Source organism: Neophocaena asiaeorientalis, unplaced genomic scaffold (assembly GCF_003031525.2).
Source record: "Neophocaena asiaeorientalis asiaeorientalis breed wild unplaced genomic scaffold, Neophocaena_asiaeorientalis_V1.1 scaffold298, whole genome shotgun sequence".
Lineage (NCBI taxonomy): Eukaryota > Metazoa > Chordata > Mammalia > Artiodactyla > Phocoenidae > Neophocaena > Neophocaena asiaeorientalis.
The window spans coordinates 250,897-270,043 of record NW_020171997.1 but is presented as its reverse complement, the minus strand read 5'-3'; the positions used below and the strand labels follow the sequence as shown (position 1 = coordinate 270,043).

Below are 19,147 nucleotides of genomic sequence, written 5' to 3'. Positions count from 1 at the left end.
GCTCGATAGTTGCGGTGCTCGGGCTTAGTTGCCCCGCGGCATGTGGGATCTTGACCAGGGATCGAACCTGTGTCTCCTGCATTGGAAGGCAGATTCTTTACCACTGGACCACCAGGGAAGTCCCTAGCTATTGTGAATAATGCTGCTGTGAACGTGGGTGTACAGTATAACTACTTTTTAAAAGCAAGTTCATAAGCACAAGTTTCCCCTTGTTTCTTTTGAGTTGTATATTAAGAGACTTTCTGAATCTGTGAAGCTTCTGGTGCCTCAACTTACTTTAAAGTTCTGAGTGAGTGTGCCTTGCACACATGTGTGTTCTTCCCCTGAGGGCATGTGGCCGGGCTCTGGAAGTTCTTCTCGTCCCTAAGGAGATAACAGCCGCTGTATAGAAAGCAAAGGGCTGGGGCATCCTCATGGGCCTTCTCCAGAGCTGACCCCTACCCCTTTGCCTTATTCCTTGGCAGGTTACTCCAGCCACAATGCAGAAGGACTGGCCAAAAAGGAGCCTCTTTCTGTGCTGGGGAGTGAGCAAGGGAAGGACCAATGTGTTTCTCCTCCCTACTTCCCAAAGTCTGGGACTCCCTCCTTTTCATGCACTTGGCATTATGGTCCCTCCCTGGGTGAGTGTGGATTTTGAAGTCAGACTTGGATTTGCATTCTGTCTCTCCCACTATCCGCTGCATTATTTGGAGGCAGTTATTAAAATTCTTTGAACTTTAGTTTCTTCATTTGTAAAATAGGGATAAAATACCTGCCGTGAAATGACATTATTAAGACTGAGAAGACGTACATTAGGTGATGAGTGCTGAGCCTGACCATATAAATAGGAGCAGCTTCTTCATTAAAACCCAGGCTCTCTGCTACAAATCTAAAGGTAGGGATTTCTAATGTGAAAGCATTGCTAAATCTGGTCAAGGGTTTTTTTGTTTGTGAAACTTTGTGGAGTGGAAACCAGCAAGTCTACCAAGCAAACTGAAAAGATAAATCTGGACTTAGTGGCTATAAAGATGGAGGCGTTAAAGGCTAAGCGGGGATGCGAGCAGAGAGAGAAATAAAGATCTGTTATTATCTATAACGTGAGCATTGTCCCATCTCTGCAATTGTTGGCAAAAGAGAGGCAGGCTGTGTCACTCCATCGGGACATCCTCGACATGCCCTCATATCTCCACAGTACATGAGCAAAACTCCTGCTGAGGAACTAACTTTGCATTCTTTTGAATATTTTAAAAGATTTTTTATGCAATCAACTGTACAATGAAGGAAAACATAACACTGTTTACATCTACACATCAATAGAATCAAAAACAGGAAACAGCAAATCACACACAGAAGACACCTAAACCAAGTCACTGTTTATATGCTCTTTCTATGTCACTATTTATACAGAATTAATTTTATATAGCTGCTACCAGTGTGTATATGCCATTCCAAGTTCTACTTTTCCCCACTAATTTGTATAGATTCCCCCCATATTTCTGTAGTTCTCATACTTAACATTTCAAGTGGCGATATTTATATTGATTTGTTTTATATCTATATCAGAAGCTTTGGGGTTGCTTTTTTACTCTCAAATAAATGTTTCTTTTACATAACTACTCAATGCTATTTCAATACAAATTCCTCCTCCCTTGTCAAAAGCTCTGATAAATATTATGACATTTGTCATCTTTTATGAACTTTATCTCTAGAAAGATTGTATTAATACTAATCAAGGCCACCAGTAATGGATAAATATACCTGAAGTGGAATTATTCCCATTTCCCCCAATACTGGCTTTGTAATTTTCTTTTCTGTGAATGTAATAAGAGTGGAGCAAGTGCCTTATAGTTGCTTTAATTTTTAATTCTAAAAGTATAATGAATGTCAACATTTTCTTGTTTCTTAAAACTGAACTATTTCTAACTCCGTTTGTATGAATTACCTAATCCAGGAATTGGCAAATGACAGCCCTTGGGCTAAATATGGCCAGTTGCCTGCTTTTAGAAATAAAGTTACTGGAACACAGCTGTGCTCATCTGTTTGCATGTTGTCTACTGCTGTGGTTGAGCTACAGTGGCAGAGTTCAGTAGTTGCAACAGAGCAAAGTCTAAAATATTTACTATCTGGCTCTTTATAGAAAAAGTTTTCAGACTCTAATCCCATCTCTTAGCTCTTACTCTTGTTCTACCACAAATTTATGCTCCTGCAATATCAATGTCAAAGTACTGTAGTTCCCCACATGTTGTGATAATTTATGTTTTCGTGTCTTTACACATGCTCTTCCCTCCGTCTGGAATTTCCCAACTCCACCCTGCCAGGAAGGTTCAGCCTTCCAAACCCTCCTTGAAGGGTGCTCATCCTATAAAGCATTCCCTTTAATTCAAATTCATAACTTTACTTTTTGTTAGAAGATATTGACAGTTGGAATGAGAATCAAGAAAACAATGCCTGGAAAAGCAGTTTATAAAACTATAGGTGCTATATAGAAGTAACAACTTCTAATAATAACTATTATTATACTTGGCAGCATCAGTGCCCGCCTTTGTTTCTACTTTTATTTCAAACCATTTACAGGGAGCTTTTTAGACCAAAGCACCCCTGTTGGCTCTCATGGAGTAAAGGATCTAAGAACACCTTTCCCATAATCTCTCTTTGTTAAATACCAACAACGTATTTGGGTGCCTGGACTAGTTATTTTGGCAACACCAGAGGCCAATTCAGATTAATTAGATGTGTCAGCAATTACTGACTAACTAATCATTAAGATGACTCAAAACATCAATCAACCAACCAAACCAAAAAGACCAACTCTCTGAGTTGTCCTGTTTGACTCCACAAAACAAGTTTGGAATCCTAGAGAAGCAATAAACATAAAATTCTGAGAAGATATGCTAAGGCAAAAAGCCTTTCTATCCATTGGTTGTAGGTAATTATGTTGAGAACATATATACTATGTATATAGATCTAACTATCTATCTATATTTATTTATATATCTTTATATCTATCTATCTATAACGTATATATATTTTTAATGGGTCTGCATTCCTCTCTCTGCATCCCCTGCCTTTGGGAATCAAAAACATCTCATAGAAAATATTTTCATGAAATCTAATATATATAAAAACTGTATATTGTGTGTGTGTGTGTGTGTGTGTGTGTGTGTGTGTGTGTGTGTGTGAATACAGTTACTAATTTAAATGATGATGTCCGGTGGATCCGGAAGGAGTTTAGAGATTTCCATTTGCTTTGTGAAAAGTTTGATATGTGTGTTGAAAGCCATGAAGCGAAGGTTCAGATTACGCCACGTGAAAGCTTGGGTGGTTCTGAATGCTGAGTCCCAGAGACAAAAGCTCTTAGTTATAACTGCATTTCTGGAGAGGAGGGCGCCAGTTCGTTCACCACTTCCATTAAGGAACAACTACTTCTTTTAGCGGTGCTTTTCTCTCAGGAAGTGCAATATATAGTAAGGGCAGAAAAATAAGCAAAGGAGGAAATCTGTTATTGATTTTCTTTTCTTCTGTGAAATTACATGAAAGCTCAATGGCTTGGAGCAGTAACTTAGTCAATAAGGCTCCATTTGAGACCACCTTGAAGTTCAATTCTCTCTCAATCCTTTTAAACTTCCTCTAGTGTTGGATTCTTTTGTATATAATTATCTTTGGTGCTGAGATACTATGAAGCTTTTTTATTCATCACACCATAGAGGATTTTGCTAAAGGTAAAACTGTGAAGGATTCCCAGACAGTAAAGTTCCATCAGTCCTTTTTGGTTAGAAATCAATAGCACTGAAAACCAATCCTTAAAAGCCAAGGAAAAAAGACGAAGAAGGTGAATAGTAGGACTCCTTACTGTAAAGCAATTTTTCAATATTAGGGTGTTGCTGGATTTTCTTGGGTTTGAGCTGCAGAGAGACTAAGCTCCGTGTTTTCTCCAGTGGGAGTGGGGAAGGTCATTTATGTCAGGCTCACCATTCTGTGAGTGTACATTTTGGTCATAATACTTGCTAATGTTTATTGAACATTTATGGTGTGCTTGATTGTATGCTGAGTCTTTATATGGTTTCTGTTCTGTAGGGAAGCAATAAGTCGCCTGTGTGAAGCTGTCCCCGGGGCAAATGGAGCCATTAAAAAGCGAAAGGTAAATATTGGTGTTTTTTTTTTTTTTTTAGTTTCCCTGACTATGGGAAAGATAGTATCAAAATAGTTGTTAGTTCATTCCACCACATGACCCAAGGTCTAGAATGGCCTTGATTATTTGACATGCTATCTGAGATGCACTCAAAGTTGTTCTTGTCCCTCAAATTTTTCTGACTTGCCAGACACTGTCTGAAATGGTGATGCCTGAGGGTCAGAGTGGAGAAAGCACCTGGGTCTTTTCAAGTCATAAAATCTCGTTGCAGAGCTAGGTATTTACTTACCTTTGAGCATGGTATCTCATCTCTCCAAAACTCCATTCTTGTTCCTGTAAAGTTAAGCTGTTGAACCAGATGACCAATTTTGGTACCTTCCAATTTCCATATTTTATAATGTATGTATTCTGCATTTTAACATTTTAGACTTTTAGGACTCCATGGCCTATTTTCAGATGGAAACAAGAGTGCTGGTAGAGGTAAGGGTAATAAATGGGTAGAAGGAGCTTTTCATGTTGAAAGAAATCATGAGATTTGATGTTAGACTTGCACTTAAATCCTGTCTCTGCCACCTACTAACTGTGTGATCTTGATCAAGTCATTTCACCTTTCGAATCCTTGGTTTCCTCATTTGTAAAGTAGGAGAAAATAGCCCTTAGTTTATAGAATTATGTAAGAATTAAATGAAGTGATGTGTAAGTGTCTTGCTTCCATTAGGCTTTCAACGCTAATGCTAGTTAGTATTATCCCTAGAATACTTAGTTGCTTTGAAAAGTCCAAAGGGGAGGTGCAATGGCTCTTAAGATAACTATATAAATTATAGAAGTATAGTCTGTTTAAGAGGGGAGGAATTTTTAGAGATCTCCCAGTTGAACCCTCTCACTTTGCCAGTTGCTAAACTGTGGCTCAGAGAAGAGACTTGCCTTGAGTCACTAGGAAGATCAAGGTCAGCGCTAGCTGAAGAAGCCAGATCTTCAGAGTCCCGGCTTTACTGCTCTATTTCCATACCACCCTGCCTAATTTTTTATCATTACTCATTATTTTGCATAGGACTGAACCCACTGTCACCCAGAGTGACTCAGATGAGCCACATGATCTGGGAAACTCTGAAGAATGGCTCTTGAATTCTACTAGAACTCCCATTACTAGTTTCTCTGACAGAACCGATGGTCTGTCTGTAGCCTCTAGCCTCCTCCTGCCTCTCATAACCTCTGTGAATAGGAGGTTCCGACTGGAAGATCCCAACAAACAGGCTTATTCACTTAAGACTTTCTCATTTCAGGAGTAGTGGGAGTCCACACTCCAAAACAAAATAAAACAAAAGCAAACCAGGCTATCATCTTTCCAGAAAGTACACATGTAAAGAAGTAAAAAAAAAAAAAAAAAAGAAATTTTTGAGCTAATTCCCTTTGATAGCTAGCTTTTTTATTGAGTACTTAATACATGCCAGGGACTCTTCCACGCACTTTATATTTTTTATATTCTTTTTCCTCCCAACTTGAAAAATTGTGGTAAAATACACATAACATAAAATCTACCATTGGAACCATTTCTAAGGGTATAGTTCAGGGATATTAAGTACATTCATACTGTTGTTCAATCATCACCCCCATCTATCCCCATAACTCTTTTTTTTTTTAAGAAATAAAGTCATTTATTTGAAGAACAGAATATACTTAGAATTGTTTGCTTCTATAAAGCCCATTTCCCCCAAGCTTTAACTTCGAAATTTCATATTAAGCAATGAAGTTATTTTACACAATCTAGTTAAACAATTTATTAGGAATAGTCCTGTAACTCTTTTTTTATCTTGTAAAACAGAGCGTTTATACTCATTAAAAAACAACTTCCCATTCCCCCCACCTCCAGCCCCTGGCCACCACCATTCTACTTTCTGTCTCTATGATTTTGGCTACTCTAAGTATCTCATATAAGTGGAATCATACAGTATTTGTCTTATTATGACTGGCTTATTTCACATTACTTCACATAATGTCCTCAAGGTTCATCCATGCTGTAGCACATGTCAAAACTTCCTTCCTTACTAAGACTGAATAAATATTTCATTGTATGTATATATCACATTTTGCTTTCCATTTATCTGTTGATGGACACTTGGGTTACTTCCATGTTTTAACTATTGTAAATAATGCTGCTATGAACATGGATGTACAAATATCTCTTGAAGTCCTTGCTTTCAGTTCTTTTGGGTATATAACAAAAAGTAGGAATTGCTGGATCATATGGTAATTCTAGTTTTAATTTTTTGAGGAGCTGCTCTACTGTTTTCCATAGCTGTTGTACCATTGTACATTCCTACAAATAGTGTACAAGGGTTTCAGTTTCTCCACATCCTTGCTAACACTCGTTATTTTCCCTTCCTTCCTTCCTTCCTCCCTCCCTTCCTCCCTTCCTTCCTTCCTTCTGACTAGTTATAGGTCTACACAGATTCTCTATTTCTTCATGATTTAGTCTTGGTAGCTTTTATGTTTCTAGGAATTTGTCCATTTCATCTAGGTAATCCAGTGTGTTGACATACAACTGTTCATAGTATTCTCATAATCCTTTTACTTCTGTTGAATTGGTAGTAATGACCCCACTCTCATTTCTCATCTTACTAATTTGAGTCTTCTCTCTTTTTTTCTTAGTTTATCTAGCTAAAGGTTTGTCAATTTTGTTGATCTTTTTGAAGAACCAACTTTTGGTTTTTTACCATTTAAAAAACATAAATATTCATTCTGTAACAAAATCCATAACTTACAGAGTGTTGTTATGTTATTTTTAAAGCCTCCAGCTAAGTTCCTGTCAACAGTTCTTGGCAAAAGTAATCTTCAGTTTTCGGGAATGAATATAAAACTGACCATCTCAACATGCAGCCTCACATTGATGAATCTTGACAACCAACAGGTAAGATCATGAATGTCACTTATAGTTTAACATATCATCTATTTTTCTAGAACAGTCTGGGCATAATGAAGAGAATAAAGTTTCAGACAGTGTGCCTAAAACTTAATAAGACATGAGGGAAAAAAATCTTCCAAGGATTTATGTGTAGCAATAATTAGGACAACAGTATTACTAACCCATCACTGGGGCATTTAACTGCCTACATACTTGCCCCTACCTATCGGCTTTGTAATAAGAACTAAGGTGCAAAGAACATATTAAGTACCATTTGGAATATACTTGAGTCAGTCATTTATTACTCTCCGCTACCCCTCTCCAAAGGGAAAGAAATTCCATCATCAGAACTAACAGACTGTGTGTTGGACTGGGGATGCACATGAAGGACAGAGGGGAAGGGTGATGTTAGGGTCAATGTTCTAGCTAACCGAAATTTAAGCAGAAAACATTTTCTTCCAACCCTTAAGATTGAAAAGCCTTCTCAAATGTTATTGTGTGAACAACTTTTTCATCTTTGATGATTTATGATGCTATGGTGTGCCTGTTCTCACTGTAAACATTATTTCTCAAAGAACAGCATTGCTGAAGCAAATATAAAAGATATACAGGCATTGGGCTAAATATGTACTTTAAACTAGGAGACACTCTTTTTTGACTTTTTAATTTTTTAAACTAAATTCCTTATATCAGGTTATTTATGTATGTTAGAGTCTAATTTTTCTTTGTCTAATATGTAGTGATTTGAGGTTCTTAGTATTTAAGTTTTTACTGTGTGGAGCGCTATTGATCAGGGACTCACGCGAGGTTTAACGTGTACTTGTCAGTGATAAAACAGTAAGAGGCTTTGAGGTCACATGTAGGTTGAAAGCCTGGCTTTGCCACTAACAAGCAAGTTACCCTACCACTCAATTTTCATCATCAGTGAAATGAGGATTATAGTCTTAAACATAGAGTTTCTGAGAAGATGGTCTTAGCAACAGTATGTGTCTTATAGGGTTATTTAGAGGATTAAGTAAGATCATGTAAATCACTGGATGTAAATCAGTCAGCACAGTGCCCGTTGCATGGTGCATTTTTCCTTGAGGCCTTTTCATATACTCAGTACTTAGCAGGGAAAGCATATTGTAATATGTAAAATTATAAAATTGTCAGTAACATATAAGTACAGTTATAAACATTTTGATTTCCATTTTTTACCAAAAAATTCACTTGCAGGTTTTTAAAAAAAATTTTTCTTGGAGTATAGTTGATTTGCAATGTTGTGTTACTTTCTGCTGTATAGCAAAGTGAATCAGTTATGCATATACATATAGCCACTCTTTTTTAGATTCTATTCCCATATAGGTCATATACAGAATATTGAGAAGAGTGCTATATAATTTATTTATTCATTCATTTACTTTTGGCTGCGTTGGGTCTTCGTTGCTGCACGCAGGCTTTCTCTAGTTGCAGCGAGCAGGACTACTCTTCCTTGCGGTGTGTGGGCTTCTCATTGTGGTAGCTTCTCTTGTTGCGGAGCACAGGCTCTAGCAACATGGGCTCATAGTTCTGGCTCACGGGCTTAGTTTCTCCACGGCATGTGGGATCTTCCCTGACCAGGGCTCGAACCCGTGTACCCTGCATTGGCAGGTGGATTCTTAACCACTGTGCCACCAGGGAAGCCCCCCTGTTTTGTATAGTAGGTCCTTATTAGTTATCTATTTTATATATAGTAGTGTGTATATGTCAATCCCAATCTCCCAGTTTATCCCTCCCCAACCCCGCTTCCCCCCACCCCTGGTAACCATGTTTGTTTTCTACATCTGTGACTGTTTCACTTGTGGTTTTGAGGTTTGCTTTATTTTCTAAATTCAAAAGCAGAATAAAATACATTGCTTACACAGTAGTATAAAGCACCATAGAGGAAAATGTTTAATATGAAACAATTTTAAATAGATTCCTGTCTGGTTGAATCAAGATTGGTTATCCAAGAGAGGTGATACCATTGATATCTGACAGCAGAACATATGGGGCTGTACTTGGAAGATGCAGCCAACCTGGGTGGAAGGTGAAACATTAATTGTCCTTCGGATGCTTTGCCCTCAAGACATTTGTGGATGTAAAATTTATTTTTAGTTTTCACCCATGTGGATGGTACCAGGGATGCTCAACTCTTTTAGTTACAGGATTTCATTGAGTATAGGAACCCCTGAATTATCTGAGTTTTGTAGGGGAGGAAGAGTAGGCAAAGCGAGAGCCATCACGATGACAGCTGTGCAGAATTGAATGAGCATTTTTAAAAATGGCTCTTTCCATGGGTGACTGAAGTGAATTGGGAATTTAGGAGGAAGAGGGTTGTGGTGTGTATGGTGGAGGGCACGTTATTCTCAAAATCTCTTTCCCCTCTGCTACCCTCTTCCAGGCCACTGCACTTAGAGCTGGTATTGCCACACGTCCATAGTCTTTCAGGCGAATAAAAGGAGGGACAGTGGGCATGGGTGGCTTCCACGACCAGTAGTTACAGCAAAGAGCTGCTTTGGGGAGTGGCTCACATCTTTTCTGCACTGGTGGCATCGAATGGGCTGTGTTCAGCCCACCGCTGGAGTGGGGACCAAAGTTAGGATCTCACTGATATTAGACCCAGGGGCTGATTTTTAAAAATAACTTTGAACTATTCTGCAGACCTGGGGAGAATGGCCACGGGGATGGGGTTTGGGGTGTAAAAAAGATGTGCCACTCTAGATGCTTAAACTCAATAAGCTTTATACGTTCCTTCAAAAGGACAGCTAAAATGTCCAAGGGATAAAGGCAGCAGAGAAGTGACCGTGTGGATGTAGCATGAGAAAATGATTTATCAATTAAATTTTCCTTAAAGAAAACTAGCCTCTGAAGTTCTAAGATAAATACAAGTATCCTCCCCTCACCCTTAACTTCAGAGATATACTTTGGACTGAAAACATGAACAGCTTCAGGTTTATAGATACATTCATAGATGACAGAGCATTTATGGGTCAGATGGTTCACATTTATCTTGTCACTGAGAACATTAAGAATGTAACCATTCACTCCCAGAAAATGTCTCACAGAACCTCAGAGGCAGAAAATAAGATATTAAACACGCAAACATGCAATGCTTGCAATTTTTAAAACTTACCATATTTGGGGATGGGAAAATATATTTTGCAAAAGCAAGTTATAGGGGTTTTTATATAGTCCTTGTTTTAAAAATTCAAGCAATAACAGACTTCCTTGACATACTTTAATAAGGCGTTAAGCAAAAATGTCAGTCTGAGTAGCTCCTACTCCCACTATTTCTCTACTCGTTTCTACACTCCTATCATCGACTCTAACAGCTACTGAAATTGACACGGGTACTAAAGAGCTAAGGTAAAACGGGCAGAAAATGGAGACATCCTTTAGTCTCCAAGAGGAGAGGCAATTCAAACACCTACAGAGGCCAGGCAGGTAATGCAAACTGTCCAGGTTCATGAACACACAGTGGTGCGAGCACAGTGATAAATGACGAGTGCTACTTGGTCTCCATGTTGGGGAGACAACACTGGGGAACATTGCAAACAGAATACTTTCCCTGCGTAAGGGCCAATCAGATGCTTCCGATGGGACTATAGGTCAAGGGCTGCCAGGTCTTCCACTTTTGGGGGAAAAAAAAAAAAGATGGAAATCTGGGAGTTTTGCTGCTCTCTCTGGATTATGAGATGTTGGTCTTTAATTAAGAAATTAAAATTATAAGCATGAGCCAAACAAAATAGAGGCGTTCTTGAGATGAGCCAATGTGGGGCATCTGATCTAAGCAAACATTTAAAGTAACTATGGATAGACCTAGAAAGCTCTGCACAAATCACACTACACACTCATAAGTTTAAGTTAACTCTCCCCATTCCACATCCCCATCCTCTCCCTCCATCAAAGAATCAGGATTACAACGTCCCCAGAACTCCTTTCTTTCGTTTATTTGTTTATATAGATGCGTGTATATCTTCAGTTAATCCTCACAATGTATAAGGTTCATCCAATTATCCTTATTTTCAGTTCAGGATCCTGAGGCAGAGAGATTAATCTACTCAGTTACAGACCTATAAGCAGTGGAGCCCAGATTTGAATCAGGTAGGCTGGTTCCAGTCTGTGATTTAACTGTAACATTTAAAAATGTTACCATTTTCTACCTTTAGTAAATATTAACAAGTATTAATTTCAGCGGTCTCTCAGGTTATCGCCTAGTTTGTTTTTTTTGCGGTACGCGGGCCTCTCACTGTTGTGGCCTCTCCCGTTGCGGAGCACAGGCTCCAGACGCGCAGGCTCAGCGGCAATGACTTACGGGCCCAGCCGCTCCGTGGCATGTGGGATCTTCCCAGACTGGGGCACGAACCCGCGTCCCCTGCATCGGCAGGCGGACTCTCAACCACTGCGCCGCCAGGGAAGCCCCCTGCCTAGTTTTAAGACCAACAAACCAACCATCAGAGGAGTTAGAAAGTCCAGGTCTTTCTCCCCCAAATGAGCCTTCAAACCCAACAGGGAGTGGTTTTCTTTCCCCCTCCTCTTGCTCCCTACTTGATCCCTAAGAGAAAGAGAATTACACTTCCTGGTTTGTAGATCTGTTTTTTTCTGAACCTATTTCCCGTCATCTTTATCTGGAGGTAAATGCAACTAGTCAGTTCATGTGTACTGGCACCCTTTTAATTTTTTGTCCAGAGTCCCGTTAATTCACATCACACAAGCAGTTATGTATCCAGACTCATAACTGCATCTACAAGCTGTTTGAAAATGCAATGAAAGAAGTGAGCCGTGTGAGAGGAAGCAGGATTAAGATGTTTTAAGTGCCAACACTTAACCTTCTATCTAGTGTTCGCCCATCTATCTCACCTCTCCCCGCCAAGCTCATGTGTGAATTATGATCATCCTTGTCAGTCCTTTTCTTTCTTTCTTTTTTTTTTTTTTTTTTTTTTGCAGTATGCGGGCCTCTCACTGCTGTGGCCTCTCCCATTGCGGAGCACAGGCTCTGGACGCGCAGGCTCAGCAGCCATGGCTCACGGGCCCAGCTGCTCCGCGGCATGTGGGATCTTCCCAGACCGGGGCACGAACCCGTGTCCCCTGCATTGGCAGGCGGACTCTCAACCACTGCGCCACCAGGGAAGCCTGTCCGTCCTATATTTTACAGAAAAGAACACCCCTCCCTAAAAGACAGGATGACTGTTAACATAAATAAGGCTCTAAGTTGTCCTGCTGTATTGGATGTGTCCTTTACTGCCATAATGGAGCAAAAACATCTGGTACCTTTGTACTGATCCTAAGACCTGTTGGTATATTCAGTTTTACTGGGCACAGACTCCTGACTAATTATTATTCACACAGAACATCAACATCTTAAGAACCACAGTAACATCCTTATTGATTTGGCAGTTTTTCCCAGGTTGGCAAATTCTCTTATAGGAATTTACTAAGTTTAATTTCCACAAATTAATTTGTAATCCGGTATTTGAAGCTGGAGCACGTTCCCTTATAGTCATTAAGTTTAAATCATAAGGTGATTGCAATCATACAATAAAACCAGTATAACACAATAAAAAGTAGTATTAGAGAAAGTATGTATGCAATACCATTAGCCAAACAAAATACACAGAACAAGAAATTTTTATTATCCTCAATGCTGGTGCATAACCACTAACAAGCTTAATTAGAGGAGGAGACAGAGGGAAACTTCAGATACCGAGGTGGATTTCTGGGCAGGTTTAAAACCTTTAAGGGTTGTTCATGAAGTCTTTTTTAGGTGTAGGGCTTTCCTTTTACTGGACAATTTTCACTTAACAGTTCTTACATTATGAAGTTCAACCAGAGTCTTTTGCCTGTAAAAAATGAAAAACAGAGAGCAAGTAAAACACAATATTTCTCTAGTATATACGGATGTTAGAAATAGTGTGTTTTCTTTGTACTTTCACATACACATTAATGTCTACATTTGAAACTTAATTATTAAGGACATCTTAATTTTTGACTTTTAAAAATGTTCAAGACAATGAATTTTCTTGAATTAAAGATTACAGTAGCTTTAAAAATGATCAAGATACATGTACAAACAAAATCTCAGATGCTCTTGGAAACACATTTTAAGATATAGCACACACAATACATATTTCTTTTGGGGTTTGATTATCCTTTCGGGATACTGAAGAATACTCGATTTATTTTACACTAAAAATTTAGCTTTTGATAACCACGGCTTGGATAGATCACAAAATGGAACCTGACAGTTTTCTCAATTTGCTTTCAGTCCAAATAACTCAAAAAACATCTCATGTCCTAAGCTGGATAAATTAGTTACTTTTCCTCATATAATATCAGTGGGCTCTTGTACTGGCAGTCTATCTTGGTCATGACTTACTCTTGCAAAGCCATCCCTTACAGGAACATATATTTTCCTCAATGCAAGGAAATTAAATCTGGATCAATAACAAAGTCAAAGCCATAAATGTTTCAGGACATTCTTGAAGACAGGTTTCAACAGTATTTAGATCCTTTTTCTTTAACAATTTCCTTTTTCATAACTGTGCAGTCGCTACTTTATTCTACAAAAAAAAAAAAAATTTTTTTTTTTGAAGACCAAGTTTTTCATTGGCACGGAACTATTTGGAATGAACCCAAGAGACAGTGGAATGCCAGGTCTCTCCTCAAGTAGTTTCCTCCTCTCTTCACAGCGTTTAACTACTCTCTATCAATAATCTCATCACAGCCGAGCTCTTCAGTCAGACGATTGACAACCATGAGTGAAAAAAGCTCTTCGATAAAAGCCAACTGATCAAACGGGGTCTTCTCATAATGCATCTGAAACCCGCCATCCAGAGCTGCTTCTCTTGCTCTGGAGGTTCTCAAAAACATCTTGTTGGCTTCTTCAAGGGCCGCTGATACTCTGTAGCCTGCACCACTCAGCTGCTCCTCTTCCGGATAGTCGTAGTCGTCCTCCCAGTCATCGAATTCCTCGCCCTCGTCCTCGCTCTCGAAATCAGGGCCCGCGATCTGGCCTGGCTGCTCCCCAGGGCTGGGCCGGCTAGCGAGGCGTCGCTGCCCCAGCGGCTCCGCCATTGGTTGGGCGGCCTCCTCCTCCATCGGGCCTTCCTCCTCCAGCTGTGGCTGGGCCCCGGCGCGGGAGGGGTTCAGGGATGGCTCCCGGCTCCCGCCGCCTACCTCCATCTGCGGAAGGTCACTCTCGCCAGGCATCACATCCATCTGTAGGTCATTGCTTTCCTCATAGAGCTCGGACAGCTCGTTCATTTCAGACATTGTGCAAGCGGCTCAACCTCCCCGCAAGGCGTTTTCGGCAAGATCGGAGCTACGCGGCCGTGCGCTTGTGCGCTTGCGCAAGCACCGTGCGCTTGCGTGACCTTGTGCGTGTGCGCGACCCCCAGACACCGCCTACCCCTCGGAGGGCTGATTGGGGGCCGGTAGCTCGCAGTTCCACCCCGGGAATGTTCCCGGGGCTCGCTGGTCGGCTTTCCGTGCGTTCGAACTTCAGACCTAGATGCTGTACGTGCAAGAGCATTGCTTGACCACTGCCTTACCTAACCGTTCTGCTGCTTATGATGCGATAAGCTTGAAAATACATGGCTCTGTAAGACCCCGTACTCCTCCTCCCTCATCGCCCCCCTCCTTTCTCTCCCTCTTTCTGCGCCTATTCTATCCCCCATCCCCAGGCAGTCGCGTCTCTTCCACGGTTTTATCTGTCTTTTATCTGTGCGCTAATGACCGCTAAATCCGCACTTCCAAACCACACGAAGTTCTCAACCGCAGATCAACATATTTAGAATTTATCCATTCATCTCTCCTGTTTTTCTCATTTTAAAAAAAGTTAAATTCACAAATAAGCATATTATCGGTGTTCTTTAAAAAAACAGACAAGAAATACATAGTCCCATTGCATTTCGCAGGAGATAAAGGTACACTGTTACCAGTTTGGTGTGTATTCTTTAAACCCTTTTTCTTTACTTTTACATGAATCTTTATGTCCTTGTGGAAAAAAATCTTATTTTTTTTACGTGTCTTACATAATTGTCTTCAACTGACAAAATAAGCAAACAAACAAAAAACCCTCATCAATGTCTTGAAGATTTACCTGTTAGTATACATAGACATATATTTTTTCATACTATTCTATTTGTATAGCTATACTGTAGTTGACCTAACTATGCACAAATAACTTTCTATATTTTGATATTATAAACTATGCGTAATTGAACATCCACATGTGCCAGTATTTTTCTAGAATAAAAACCTAGAAGTGCAAAGGTGGAATTTTGGGGTATGCATACTTTGGTTTTTAGTGAATGTCAAATTGCTCTCAAAGTTGCTGTACAAATTTAAGCTCTAGCCAGCGGTGTCTGAGAATATCCACACCGTTACCAGACATGATTTTGTTGAACTTTAACAATTTTATCCATTTAATGCCGTCTTGTTTTATTTTTTATAGCCTTAATTTATTGGAGATTATCTTTCAATATGTTTATCGAACATTTCTATCAATATTAGCTCTGAAAATTAAATGGTCTTATTTTGGGTTTATTTCTTTTTCTTATTGATATAGGAATTTCTTATAAACTCTGTATGTGAATACTTTGTTTCACATGTTACAAATATATTCTCCCTCTTGTTTCTTGTTTTGGGGGTCTTATGCAAAAGTTTAAAAATGGGTTTTCATGCAATCAAATCTAAGGGTTTCTTTCCTGTCTTTTTCTTTCTATTAAGATGGATTTACCTACCTCAGAAATCATAAGCATAATCTTTTATCTGTCTTCTAATGTTTGTATAGATCTTTTATGGATCAAACATTTATTTATAAATAGCATGAGGACAGGATTTATTTATATATATTTTTCATATATGTAGCTAATTCAGCCACCTCCGCTAATTTAATCACTCGTCCTTTTGTCTGCTATTTGGTGCCACATCTCTCATAGACTAAAAAACCACAAAAGTGTCAATCTGTTTTTAGACTTTGTAGTCTAATGAATTTCTGTAGTTTTATAATATGTCTTAATAATAAGGAAAATCTTGTCTCTTTGTTCTTTAAAAAAATTGCCTTAGCTCTTCTTGCACATTTATTCTTCCAGTGTGAATTTTAGAAGTAGTTTGAAAAGTTCCCTGAATGGCATTGGTGGAATTTTTATTGGAATTGCATGGAATTTATAGATTAAATTGGGGGAGAATTGACATCTTTACGGTATTGTCTTCTCATCCATAAAGGTGATATATGTCTTTCTACTTGTTCAGGTCTTATTTGTACCCTTCAATGAAGTTTTCCAAAAAGTCTTATGTGATTCTTATTAGTTTTATACTTAGGTTCTCTTGTAAAATGTACCTTCCCCCTCTCCCCCATGCAGTGTCAAATTGGCTATTGCTAATACATGGGAATGACACTGAAATCCGTGTATTGATTTTGTTTTTAGTGATCATTTTAAACTGAAACATAAATATAGAAAACATAAATATAGGGTAGTGCACAAATCATAAGTGTATAGCTTGATTATCACAAAATGAACATGTTTGTATAACCACTACCCAGATCAAGGAACACCATTTGCAAGATTCTAGAAAACCACTTGCTTTCTCTTCCTTTGCACCAAAAGTCACCACTATCCTGACCGCAAACAGAATAAAATACCTGCTGCGTTTGAACTTGATATAAATTCAACTGTGCAGTATACAATCTTTGTGACAGGCTTCTTTTTGCCCAAGAAATATATTGTTGCCATGTAGTAGCCCCGTGTTTGAATACCACAATGATCATTATTGGGATTGTTTCCAATTTGGGGCTATTGTGAACAGGGCAGTGATTATCCTGATTGAGAAGATCTTTCGGTGTACGTGTTTACACAGTTCTTTTGGATATACATCTAAGAGTAGGATTTCTTGGTCACCATATGTAAGCAGCTTCAGTAGATTCTGGTAAGCAAATCTGAAGACAGGATTAGCCAATCGGTGCATCGTTGTTTTAATAAACAGTACGACAGATACATCTCTGCAAGTTGGTCGTTGCACTGTGGTTTCCAAATAAGCAAGCCTAGAATCTCAAGTAAAAGAGACAGTCTTCTTGGCTGACTAACGCAGTTCACCTGGATTGTCCTGCTTCATATCGGAAGTCTTAATAGTAGTGCCTTAGTAAGAATACTTCTGGTGGCAGATGACTGAAACTCAATTCAAACTAACTTATATAAAATTAAATAAATAAAATAGAAAAAGTACCTAAAAACATAAAGGGATGGGGGGAATGTATTGGTTGAACTGACGAAACAAGAGATGCATTCTATTATTCATCTCAGTTCCTCCCCAAAGATGTTGATTGACTTTGCTGTATCCAGCGGGATGGTGTTTTCTGATTGGCTAGGCCTGGATCATGTATCCAGATGCAGGGAGAGGGGTAGTGAGATGGGCATCTCAAACCCACCTGAACCTCATGGTCTAAGTGAGATTATTATAGAAAGTGGGTGGAGTGGTTTCCCAAGGCATGCCGAGCAGGCAAAAGCAAAACAAGCCAATGTATGTACGTTACTGTTAGATGGTGTGTAACTAGGTATAATTAGTTTCTAGCATTATACATGTTTAATTTGTTTATGTTTTCCAGATTATTGCAAATCATCATATGCAGTCTATTTCATTTGCTTCTGGAGGGGATCCGGTAAGTATGAATTCATAAAAGTTCTTTTGTGCCGCGGAGCGGCTGGGCCCGTGGGCCGTTGGCCGCTGGGCCTGCGCGTCCGGAGCCTGTGCTCCGCGGCGGGAGGGGCCTCAGCTGTGGGAGGCCCGCGTACCGCAAAAAAAAAAAAAAGTTCTTTTTATAAGAGTTAAAAGAACTTCCATGTAAAGCATATTAGCCACTACCTGTCGTTTCCAAATATCTTATTACAGTTTGTGAATAGCCACATGTAGCTGGTAATCAAAAATTTGGTTTTGACAGAATATTTCCTGTCACTGATTTTTTTTTAAGTATTTGGATTAGTAGATGAATTTATAATACTCCATTGTGTTATTATCTGAGAAGCTTCTTGTAGATAATATCCAGTTCATAAAAAACAAGCATGTCATATGTGTTTTGGCGGTCCTCCCTCAGAATTCTTTTCAACGCAGAGTTCCAGGCAGATCCTACTAACCAGCTGGATTTGGTATACAAGGGGAAGCCTATTTGCCATTCTAGCCATCAACCAAGGCAACTAAATCTAATCCGAAACGAGCAACTAGGTTTGCAGAAACTCATGGAGGGAACGCTGAGCTGGGGAGAGAAAACTTGCAGTTCCTCCCTACCAAGAGGCCATGTGATGCTCATTTCCCATGAATTGTGCGGGACTAAGTCAGTGCTGTGCCTCCAAGCCTTCTTTGCAGAGTGGAGGGTCATTCCCTGACCTCCAACTGCATCCACTGTGGACCAGAGCAAAAGGAGAGGGTCACTGAAGCCAGGAAGCCTGTGACTGACCAAGAAACAAATCTGTTTAAACTGAGGGAGGAGGAGGAGGGTTTTGCTCCTCTGTGACATTGTGACATTTTTCTTGTACCTTGAAATATAGAGTTGACCCTTGAACAATGCAGGGATTGGGGGCCCCAATCTTCCACCAAGTCAAAAATCTTCATATGACTTACTGTGGGCCCTCCATATCCCCAGGTCCTCTATATCCGCCCTCCATCTGGCCTTGTAATCTGGCTTCAACAGCGACTCCAAGGATGTGTTTGGTAGCAGAGAGGGTTGACTGCCAGTCTGAAAAGGCCCACATTGTCTGTTACTTCTCTTCCTAACCCATTATAACTCAACCATCCATGAAGGAACTCGAATACTTTCCTTAAGCAATTTAAAGTAATGAGTTCTATAAGAGTAGTGTGAAAAATAATTATTGCTGTTTGCCCTAAATTTTCCTTTTCAAGTTTCAATGATTGCTGTCATTTTAGAATTGGTATGAAAATCTTTATTTTACCCTAGGCATGCCCTGCATGGTGTCTACCATAGTTCTCCAGAATCCTAATTCTTTTTAGACTGTCTTTATGTGCCTTCCGTTCTTTATTTCTTTTGACCAACCAAAGCACTGCCCCTACAAAGACAAACAGGAAAGAATTGTAGCCACTGTGGGAAAGTTTGTACCTACTGAATTGAGTGGCACCCTTGT

The 19,147-nt window shown here is 39.5% G+C and overlaps 2 protein-coding genes across 3 annotated transcripts in view; one reads left to right on the top strand and one right to left on the bottom strand.

Annotated features, from left to right (window-relative positions):
• The window catches only part of SHC4 (SHC adaptor protein 4), a 129,704-nt gene that overhangs the window by 61,821 nt on the left and 48,736 nt on the right, over positions 1-19,147 (top strand). For both annotated transcript variants that reach the window (XM_024748869.1, XM_024748859.1), the window contains exons 3-5: positions 4,054-4,117; positions 6,897-7,016; positions 17,620-17,673. In XM_024748869.1, coding sequence (XP_024604637.1) covers positions 4,054-4,117; positions 6,897-7,016; positions 17,620-17,673 — 238 coding nt within the window. The remainder of the gene's footprint in view (positions 1-4,053; positions 4,118-6,896; positions 7,017-17,619; positions 17,674-19,147) is intronic.
• Positions 12,624-14,343, bottom strand: EID1 (EP300 interacting inhibitor of differentiation 1). The gene is made up of 2 exons (XM_024748882.1): positions 13,390-14,343; positions 12,624-12,853 (listed from the first exon to the last, which is right to left on the bottom strand). The coding sequence occupies exon 1, from the start codon at positions 14,283-14,285 to the stop codon at positions 13,710-13,712; it is 576 nt and encodes a 191-aa protein (XP_024604650.1). The 5' UTR covers positions 14,286-14,343; the 3' UTR covers positions 12,624-12,853; positions 13,390-13,709.